The 11168-nt window shown below is 39.1% G+C and overlaps 1 protein-coding gene and 1 long non-coding RNA gene across 4 annotated transcripts in view; one reads left to right on the forward strand and one right to left on the reverse strand.

Annotated features, from left to right (window-relative positions):
* The window catches only part of TFCP2 (transcription factor CP2), a 51636-nt gene extending 45378 nt beyond the window's left edge, over positions 1 to 6258 (forward strand). The window contains exons 12-15 of one of the 3 annotated variants that reach the window (XM_081248245.1): positions 1326 to 1450; positions 1888 to 2030; positions 3677 to 3728; positions 4147 to 6258. In XM_081248245.1, the coding sequence (XP_081104371.1) occupies positions 1326 to 1450; positions 1888 to 2030; positions 3677 to 3728; positions 4147 to 4181 (355 nt within the window). In that variant the 3' untranslated portion in view covers positions 4182 to 6258. Of the gene's footprint in view, positions 1 to 1325; positions 1451 to 1887; positions 2031 to 3676; positions 3729 to 4143 lie in introns of all 3 variants that reach the window. The other 2 variants (XM_081248246.1, XM_081248244.1) reach the window with 2 other exon arrangements.
* LOC308624704 lies at positions 1416 to 11121 on the reverse strand. Its single transcript, XR_014016994.1, has 3 exons — positions 10960 to 11121; positions 10619 to 10752; positions 1416 to 1460 (listed from the first exon to the last, which is right to left on the reverse strand). It is a non-coding gene; the product is annotated as an uncharacterized lncRNA (long non-coding RNA).
* Between the last annotated feature and the right edge of the window lie 47 nt (positions 11122 to 11168).

Below are 11168 nucleotides of genomic sequence, written 5' to 3' on the forward strand. Positions count from 1 at the left end.
GTGCGAGGGCTTTCTCTAGTTGCGGCGAGCGGGGGCCACTCTTCATCGCGGTGCGCGGGCCTTTCACTGTCGCGGCCTCTCTTGTTGCGGAGCACAGGCTCCAGACGTGCAGGCTCAGTAGCTGTGGCGCACGGGCTTAGTTGCTCTGCGGCATGTGGGATCTTCCCAGACGAGGTCTCGAACCCATGTCCCCTGCATTGGCAGGCAGATTTTCAACCACTGCGCCACCAGGGAAGCCCAAGTTGGAAACTTTTAAGGAAAGAGGTGAAATTCAAGGGTTGATGGCTGGGAGGAAAAGAATGGATCTTTCATTTTTAAAAGTATTACCTACAGAGGGGCTTCCCTGGTGGCGCAGTGGTTGAGAATCAGCCTGCCAATGCAGGGGACACGGGTTCGATCCCTGGTCTGGGAAGATCCCACATGCCGCGGAGCAACTAAGCTCGTGTGCCACAATTACTGAGCCTGTGCTCTACAGCCTGTGAGCCACAACTACTGAGCCTGCGTGCCACAACTACTGAAGCCCGCGCGCCTAGAGCCCACGCTCCGCAATGAGAAGCCACCACAATGAGAAACCCGCACAGTGCAATAAAGAGTAGCCCCCGCTCGCTGCAACTAGAGAAAGCCCGCGCGCAGCAGTGAAAACCCAACACAGCCAAAAATAAATAAATAAATTTATTTTTTTAAAAAGTATTACCTACAGAGCATTTAGAAATAGGAAGGAATAAGATGATCAGAGCAAGAGGTAATTCAATATTGTTGTCTAAGAAGAAAGAACAGAAAGAAGGCTAAAGATGCTTAGGAGAAGATAATGAGGGAAATAAGATTTTCTAGTTTATCGTATTGGTACTTTTAAGTATCAATAGAAGGTATGTCTTGAACTGACTCACAAAACAGTGGGTCACACATTTTGAATCTTTCTAATCTTTACATCAAAGGTTACAAACTCAAATGACTACAGAGACCACATGTAAATGAGTGACAGTCAAGTCTGGGGTGTACTGAAGAATACATGCACCATGCAAGTAGAACAGCTGATTGGGTGCTTTATAAGAATGGGGGCCTTGGATCACCAGATCTGATTTTTCAAGGAAAACCAGAGGTTTATATGAGGGCTTCTGTTGGAATGAATTCAGTTAAACACACACACACACACACGCACGCACCAGTGGGGAGCTAATAAAACAGAGCAAATGAGCTGCATTGGCCCAAGGGCTGCCAGTTTTCAACCCCTGCTCTATAGTATTAATGTAGACACACAAGTTCTTCCTTAAAATGTGCTCACCATGAAACATTTGAGTAACAGCTTTTTTTCTTTTCCTCCTTAGGATGGTGCGCCCAAGGCTAACCATTTATGTTTGTCAGGAATCCTTGCAGCTGAGGGAGCAGCAGCAACAGCAGCAGCAACAGCAGCAGAAGCATGAGGATGGAGACTCAAATGGTACTTTCTTCGGTAGGTCGTTCTGGACAGGCCAGGACAGATATGAAGAAAAAGGAAGAGATGACTTACGAGCATGTGTGATGGGAATTTATCAAACAGCAGATTCAGCATTTGCTAGAAGTAATGGTAATTGCTAACGTTTATTGAGTTCCTAATATACGCCAGGCACTATTCTCAGCACTTTTACATGTTTTAATTTTTACAACTGGTGTTTCCTCTTTGCAGTAGATTCTATTGTTCTTGCCAGCATTTCGATGAGGAAGATGAGGCTTAGGGATGTTAAGTAACTTGCCCCAGGTCACACACAGCTCGCGAGTGGTTGAGCTGGGATTTCAATTCAGGCAGTCTGCCTCTGAGTCCTTCAGAAAAGTGGGCATTCCTAGTGATCAGATTACATATAAGACCAGAGACACTCTGTACTGACTGCCTTTGCTTTCTCCTTTTTGCAGTTTACCATGCCATCTACCTAGAAGAACTGACAGCTGTTGAACTGACAGAAAAAATTGCTCAGCTTTTCAGCATTTCCCCTTGTCAGATCAGCCAGATCTACAAGCAAGGGCCAACGGGAATCCATGTGCTCATTAGTGACGAGGTAGATTTTCAGCACAGCTGAATCACCAGATGACAGTGATTTGTCTGGGCAGATGACAGGAGCAGGAACTGTTCTACTGGGGCAGAGTGCTCTGGTTTCTAAGACGAGAGGTTTTCAAATGTTTTTGTTTGCTTACCTCCTACAATGAGTTTTTAAAACTGTGTATCCCCTTGCACATTTTTAGGTTGACTTAAAATTTTTTGTTTTAAGTTTAAATAGTTGCAAAAGATGTCATTTCTGGGCATATTATATGACATTTAAAAATGAAATGATTACTTCACTACTCTAGCTATATGCCATGTAACCTAAATACAAGAGTAAGTTAATACTGTCATCTGTTTAAAAAAATACATGAATATACTTTTTTAACAGAATTTTTATATCATTGCTTCCTTAAGCTCATATTTTCATTCACTTCCCCCATAGAATTTCATCTTACCATAACCTACTTTTATGCTTGAATATCTTTTATTAATTATCCTACCATATTTCTTTAAAACAAAAATTTGCTTCAATAAAAGTAAAAAATATCTCTTCTGAATAGAATTATCACCATAATTACACAATGGATTAAAATAACATAAATGTATTATATGTTTTGATAAGTAATTATTAACATTAAGAAAAAGTTTATTAATGCATTAGTGCATCTAGGGAGTTTCCTGGTAGCCTAATGGTTAGGATTCTCAGCTTTCAGTGCCAGGGCCTGGGGTTCAATCCCCGGTCAAGGAACTGAGATCCCGCAAGCCGTATGGTGTGGCCAAAAATGAATAAATAAATAAATAAATACAATACAATACAATACAATAAAAGTGCATCTGTTAATGAGATGGATGGGATTACTCGATTCCTTACCCTCTCTCCCACAGACAATTAATTCATCGATAAATACTGCCTATTGATTGCTAGAATGAAATAGAGTTCAGCATCAATTCCATCCTGTTTTTTTTCCCCTAGATATAAGTGCTGTGGAATCTGTTTCATATAAATTGATAGACAGGAATGGAAGGAGTTTGCTGTAACAGCATTGCTGGATTTTTTTTTTTTAACTTCTGAGTTATGTGCCAAAAATTGCATAGCGATATTATCAAAAATTATTTTGAATCATCTGTCATTTGACAATTTGTGATTAGATCACTTCAATTCTGGTGAAAGGAAAGAATTGAAAATAAGACTTTATTACCCAGGCATTTGAGTTCCCGTTTGCAATTACACTTTTGCATCCTGGAGGCTTTTATACCCCAGGGCAGTGCATCTTCATAGGATTTCAGGAGGATGAAACTCTTGCCTTTATTTTATAAAATGGGAAAAGGGAGTTTGAGAAGGGAAGTGGGAAAGGAAAACTGAAGAGGTTCTCAGATGGTTTTAGGAAAGAACAGATATGGAAGTTTAATTCCTCCCATATGGGCCTATCTGTATGTGTGTGCCCCTTGGAAAGTCTTGGGGTTAGCCCAGGAAAATGCACACTCGAATTTTAAGAAAGCTGTTTTAGAATGCTTAGCTTTTAAAGCTTTTGAAAACTAAATAGGAGAGAAAACAAAACAAAGGATTATTCTTCACTTATATCTAGTATAATAAAAAAACAGGCAAAATAAATATAGCAAACCAAGGTTTTAATAATCAGCAAATTTTCTTGCTTTTTTCAGATGATACAGAACTTTCAGGAGGAAGCCTGTTTTATTCTGGACACAATGAAAGGTAATGAAGTAGTAAGACAAATGCCTTTCTCGAAGGAGTTTGAGGGTTTTTTTTATAGTACTTCTTTGAGGAGAGAGGGAAAGTATTAACTGCCATATTTGAAGTAAAGAAAGTGACATTATTAGAGATTGTTCCTTTTTATGAATTGGCTTCTTGCCATTATTAGAGTAGACAAAGTGTAACTGATGACTTCCTGCCATTTTCTTCCACCTTCCATGGACAAAGGATGAAACGGAGGCATGTTGTTCTTATAATGCATATTTATTACAAGTATTTTGTGACAATTAAGTATACTGCCCTTTGTCCTTCTGTTTTTTCTTTCTCTAAAGAACCTTACCACATATATTTTTCTCCTGCTGTGTTTTAGAGGTAACTAAAGATGATTCTTTTTTCTTTTTTCTTTTTTTTTTTACAGCAGAAACCAATGATAGCTATCATATCATACTGAAGTAGGTGTGGGGCATTCCATCCTCAGTGGCTGCTGCTGCTTTCACCTATTGGGAACTCCCCTCTTGAAGGGGGTCGCAAATGGAGCTTTGAAGGGCTGCAAGAACCTGACCCATCTGACTGTGTCCAGGCCTTGGAGGCAGAATCCCAGGCATCTGGATCTGTGTTGGCCCAGGCTCTTAGGGCACCCACAGATTACTGCCCAACGTGCATTTCTACAACTATTTCTTATTTAAAATTTCTGGACCCTATTGTTGTTGAATATCAGTAGAAACTCCACATCATTTAGGGTATGTGTAGGGCATAATGATGATGAGAATTGTGTGATGTTTAATGGAAAGATGTTAAATTTTGTGATATGGAGCCATGTAATTTTTTTTTTTCTAACATAAAAGCAAACATCTAGGGCTTCCCTGGTGGTGGCGCAGTGGTTGAGAGTCTGCCTGCCGATGCAGGGGATACGGGTTCGTGCCCCGGTCCGGGAAGATCCCACATGCCGCGGAGCAGCTGGGCCCGTGAGCCATGGCCGCTGAGCCTGCGCGTCCGGAGCCTGTGCTCTGCAACGGGAGAGGCCACAACAGTGAGAGGCCCGCGTACTGCAAAAAGAGAAAAAAAAAAAAAAAAAAAAAGCAAACATCTATATTCATAAGACTAGATCCTCAACCTTTTTTGCCCCTGAAAACCTCATTAAAGAAAAATACGGAGAAAGAAGAAAATTCTTCTTTTGATTCCCGTGTAATTCTATGACTAATAGTAATTTTAGGTAACATTTATTGCACATTTAGTTGTGTCAGGCAGTGTGATAAATTCTTTAAATAGATTATCTTGTTTAAATTCTCTTAATAGCCCTATATGAAGTAGGTAATAATGATCCCTAATTGAAGATGAGGAAATGGAGACGGAGTGGCCGAGGAGCCTGCTGAGTAACAGGCAGCTAGCAGCTAGTGACACTGAAATGCAAACCCAGGCCGTCTGGCTCTTATTAACTGCCATCTGTGACTGCCACCCTTGCAGTCCTCTGTGCTTGCCACCGTTTCTTACTGTGGCTCTTCTGGTGAATTGGATATAACACTGAGCGAGAACTGAGGATTTAACACCAAAAGGGACAAACCACACCTAAATAATGATGAACAAATCAAGACCTACAAAAAAATGAAAACATAGACACTTTCAAGCATCATCAGTTATCAGATTCACAGAATTTGAGGTGGTGACAACTAGGGATTATCTGTAACTCCCCAAATTCACTGTTCTTGAATGACCTTCTCAAACTATTTATTAATGAGTTAGACTAACCTCTGCTTTCTCTTTCCCCTCTCTGCATCTTCTCTTGGTATAGAAAGTTCTTTTACTTATGTAGCGTTCTTTTATATAAGCTTTACAAGAAATTCATTCCCATCCTGTTTGCATTCTTACCATATACTTTAGTTCTTCCTGATTGTGATTGTGTGCTCTTGTGTGTGCGCATGTGTAAGACTATGGGTCTTTTTTCACATGTAAAGTTTTATCCAGAAACCCCTCTACATGTTATGCTGAGGTGAAAAATGACAGTGTTCAAAAGATTCTGTATTGGATTTGGATCTGTGTGTGTGTGTATTTTTAAAGCATTTGATAAAGTTTAAATGTTTTTATACAGAGATTTTCGTTCATTAAAATCAACCTTCAGCATGGTCTGTTTTCTTTTGGTTTGAAAGAAATTGAAAATTTTGAAACTAGAAAATTAAGTCAAATGACTTGTTTAAAATCGACCTGGACAACTTGACATATTAGGCCAAAATACTTTTTTAGTGACTGATTACCAGATGTCCCCATTTTGGGGGGACATTTCTAATTGTATTATGTTCCTAGGACTGGTTCTCAGCTTCAGGGAAGTCAGCTCTCTCCCCAGCAGGCTGCTATTTTTTATTTTTATTTATTTATTTATTCCAAATCTTTCTGAATGTTAGGCTGGGAGGGTTGGACTTTTATGGTCCCTTCTAAATCTGAATCTGTGACTCTTGTTTACTGTAAATGATACACAGAATTCTATTAATATATTTACTATAAATTTACACTTACTAATTTTTACTTGGAGATAAAGGGTTTTTTAAGAGTAGTTTTCAAATTTATATAGAAATGAATTTATATAAATTTGTAATCATAGATCCTCAAATTAACTAGAAAATCTCTTAGGCTTTCTTTAGCTTCAAACAAATATTTATAGTGCTAATGCTATATAATTGGTAAGAATTGGTGTAGTGATAGGACATTGTAATTATTTAACTTGCTTTAAAAAATTGCATTTGTTCACTATTGATCCTTGCAGTTAAATGAAAATTTTAAACTAGTTTTTTCATAATGAAAGTAATACACAAAGTGATAAATTCAAACAATAAAGAAAGGTATAACTTACCTACTTGTCCCACTCTATAGAGGTAGCCATTGCAAAAATGTTTCTCTGTTTCCCTCCCTCTCTCTCTCTCACACACACACACACCCCCCCAGATGGGCTCATGTAGTACTAATGATCTGCAGTTTTCTTTTTATGTTTAATACGTCTTGAACATCTTTCTATGTTAGGATTTATAGTTTGACATTCTTTTGGAAAAAAAAAATGGCCATTCCTTATGGATGCCATTTAGGTTAAGCCCATTTAAACATGTATTCTCATAAGTGTTTTGAGTGTATCTCTAAGATATATTCCTAAAAGTAGAATTTGCTGGATTTTACCTCTTTACCATGTGATGGTTGATATTTAAAATAAAGGAGATGGTTTAATGTTTCCATTAGGGTGAGGGTATATGAGAAGGAGAATGGTTAGATTTTAGGCCCTCCTGAGAAGTGGAGTAGCATCCTGTTTAACTTAGCATTGTCTGTACTGTTTCCTTGAAGTATAATAGGTTCCATCTAGAAGAATCTATTGTATAAAGACTTGATAGTTAAAAGGGAGTCATTGGGAAGTAAAAGGGTCACTGCAGAACTCTTGAGGACTGAATACCAGTCACTACGTAAAATGTGGCTATTAAGTGATAAGATTGTCCAATATTATGCCCCAATAATAAGAATGTTTGCCCACATATATGATTTATTTAAGACGCCACTTAAAGGGAGGGGAAATGGGGGTGGTCATCTTGTCTGGAAAGAGATTACAGTACGACAGATACAAGACAAGTAAGTAGAGTCTGAAAGACCTGAGAAGGCGAGGTTCTCTTGAGGGGGCAGACGTGATTCCTGGAAGTCAGGTACTGGGTACGTTGTGAGGGGCAGAGCATGATCTCACCACTGTGAGTTGGAGGAGCATGGCAAGTGAAGAAGGCTTGACATCATGAGCCTCGCCATTTCTCATTTAGGCCTAATGAAAGAGTGTTCTGAAAACCCTTTGTATCGCCAAGTCTCCTGAGAAAGTCTTTCGTATAGGGTTGCTGCAGAGATTGGGGCTATCTTCAAACTACCATGAAAGATTGACTGAAGCTTCAGCATTCAGTTTGGAAAGTAACACAGATTTCAGGTGCAAATATTTGAAAACAAGACCGAGTTTCTCCTCCTTCGCTGAAGCTTTTTTCTCTGGCCAATACCTAACAATTCCAGATAACTTGGGACCAGAGAGCTGCAGTTGAGCCTTTTTATCATTTTTCTGAAGCTTTAGTTGTCTTACTTGGCCATGGATGGTTCCTCTATGGGAATTTGATCTGTTATGGCCTCTGCTGCTCTGTTATGAGAACTCCAGTCTCAGCAGGAATGGCACAAATGCCCCACCTAGCTGCATCTTTTTATATACTAATTCGTATAAAGTAATCCTGCTTCATTCTTCTGCTTCTCCTAAAAATGCTCTATTTTCTTAGTCGTGAGCTAAGGCTTTTCCTGCTAGAATGTTTATTTTTAGTTTGTGATTAAATTATTGTTTCATTATACAAACTCCAAGACTTAAATGAGGAAGAAAGATGCCCTATGTGATGTGAGGTTAATGCCATCAGCACTTGTTTTCTGTTTTGTTAATACTTTATTTCTCCTCTATGCTTCTTTAATGACTTTGTATTTTGCCTTTGACCTTGAACTTCCATCTATTTCTACTTCCTTCTTTTTTCTGCATCTTTCCTCTTCACTTCCAGATCTCCTCTGTATTGTTCCTTATGAATTCTGCCCTGTTCAACAAATTAATTTGGAAATTGCAACAGAGTCTAGCATTTGCATTCTCAAATTCAGAGATTTAAAATTTGTATATGAATTAAACTTTTCAATTGGATTAAAGTCAATTTTATAAAGGAACTTGCTATTTAAAAAATACTATTGTATTATTGTACTATTTTGTATTATATGGGATCTTTTGGGACATGAGTAATAACCAGTTTATCTTGTGAATCTGTGTTTTCATATATTTGCATAAGATGAGATACACATTCCTCATTTTAATCACTACAGATTTCTGTTTTCTTCTGAGTTTTTTTTTTTTTTGGCTGTGCTATGTGGCTTGTGGGATCTTAGTTCCCCAACCAGGAATTGAACCCAGGCCCTTGGCAGTGAGAGCACGGAGTCCTAACCACTGGACCGCCAGGGAATCCCCTCTTTCTGAGTTCTAATGTCTAATTTTTCATTTAAGGGTTAGTTAATATCTTTCCCTAGACATCTTTATAACTTTACTTCAGACTTTCATTCCCCTTTTTTAAGCCGATTACGCTTGACCAACTCTCTAAACTCACCCCTGCACTCTACCCCCTCAAACCTGGTTGTTATTTTGCTTTTTTAATAGGGTTTTTGTATGTGTTATGCACATATATAGATCAATTTGTGTGTCTTTTTCGAAACCTTCCTTGATAAAACACAGCTTCTTCGATTTTTTGTGCTTTTAAATTGCTGTGGCCCTGTCTTTTTCCCAGATTTGCTCTATTGATCTCTTGGTTAGTGTGGAATTAGTCACAAAGAGGTGCCTGTCTCTAGATCTGGATTCTGATTAAATGTAAATTAGTAAAGTAACATACAACTTCAGGGCTAAATCTACGAATTCCGTATCAGAAAAACAAATACAATGGCTTAGATTAAAAAAATTTTTTTTTAATATTTGTTTATTTTTTGGCTGCATCGGGCCTTAGTTGTGGCAGGTGGGATCTTTCATTGTGGCGTGTGGGCTCTTCCTTGCAGTGCAAGGGCTTCTCTCTAGTTGTGGCATGCAGGCTTAGCTGCCCCGTGGCACGAGGGATCTTAGTTCCCTGACCAGGGATCGAACCCGTGTCCCCTGCATTGGCAGGGGGATTCTTAACCACTGGACCACCAGGGAAGTACATGCAATGGCTTAGATTTTACTTAGCTCTTTTTCTCTAAGAAGCTCAGCACATAGTATCCTCTGATCTATTCATTTTCAGCCTCCCTGGAGAGTGTACTCTTTATCTTTTGTTTGGTAAAGAGTAGTTGATGCAGTACATACTTTGGTGTCAGATAAGCCTCTGTTCAAATCCCAGATCTTGCTCTTCCTGGATGTGACCTTGGACAAAATTATCTCTTAAACCTTAACTTTCTCATCTTAAAAAGGAGGTAATGCTTAATTCATAGGGTTGTTAGGGAGATTACAAAGGATAATGAGTATAAAGCAGTTTTATTTTGTACATAATATACTTATTCAGTTGCTTAATAAATTTAGTATACTATTGACTACAAGATCACCTTTACATGTAGACATGACTGCAAGACAGACGTATAAACACTGCCCAGGACACAAAATCTGATCTTTGGTTTTCATCTTCATCTGTTGTTCTTGATCATCTGTCTTTTCTTCCTACTTGACTTTTTTGTCCCTAAAACCCACCCACCATGAATTATGCATGGTCTGGAACAAAGCAGTCACATTTAGAATTAGATGTCCATTGTTATAATTTACATATTAATAATAGCATTTCTTTTCACTTTTCCTTGTATCTTCTGTCCTACTCCACTTAAGCTTAACTTACCTAGTGATTCTATCAAGACAATGAAATATGGTGAATAAGCGACTCTGTGATAAGTAGTTGTGATGTTTGTAAGTCCAGATGATCTTTTTGACTGATCTAGAGCTTACTGCCAAATTGGATTCTGCTGTCTCCTCAAAGGATGTGCCTAACTTTGCTTTGGCTATCTTCTAGTTTGGTGTCATTAACCAACAAAGCTTGGGCACTGAGGCTGATGGTACTCTGACAAATTTCCGTGACTGCTCAAATTCTAGATGTGTAGGCATATGAAACACTTTTAGCCTACCCAGCATGGCCTTTAGGCTGTTTTTTTTGTTACTCAGCCCACTGATTCTACAGAGTCTGGGGTCTTCTCTTTTTGATTTCTGTGTCCAGGAAAAACACATTGCACTGTGTTGCAAACATTTTATACTACTATTTAATCTCCACAAAACCCTATGAGATACATACTTTTATCCCCATTTTGCAGATGAGGAAGCCAAGGCACAGGGAAGTAATGGGCGAACTGGCACCATTGTAATAACTTACCTAGCGATGCTATCAAGACAATGAAATATGGTGAATAAGCGACTCTAGACGTACAACTTCTGATTTCCGAGTCTTTTTCCCGTTTTAAAAATGGATTGCACAGTTGTGAAGATCAGAAGTCATGTAAGAAATTTCTGGAAGGAAAACAATTCATCAATACATATTGAGATTACTCTGCATTGCTTGTATTTTCTTTATACCTTGGGCAGGCTGCAGCACGTCATGCTGCTTAAGACTTAGATCCCCTGAGCAAGGATAAGGGGGATTAAGTTCCTTAGGCATGGGAGTGTGGGCCTAGCGAAAGGAAAAGGGGAGTTATAGAGGAGAATTTGTTTAGTCACCGAAGATCTGTAGCTGAGGGTCTCCGCTTTTCCTCTTCAAAATGCTGTAGTGGCGTCAACTCGCTTTCCCAGGGTTCGCTGCAGCAGAGTCACAGCCTCCAGAGCCTGTTTGCGGGCGAGTTTCGGCTTTGCGCTGGTAGCCGCCTCCAACTCCCGGCATGCCGCTGGGCGTGGGGCCGGCACGTAGACTCCATTTCCCAGCCTGTCCC

Source organism: Mesoplodon bidens (assembly GCF_964165515.1).
Source record: "Mesoplodon bidens genome assembly, chromosome: 11".
In the NCBI taxonomy this organism is placed as follows: Eukaryota; Metazoa; Chordata; class Mammalia; order Artiodactyla; family Ziphiidae; genus Mesoplodon; species Mesoplodon bidens.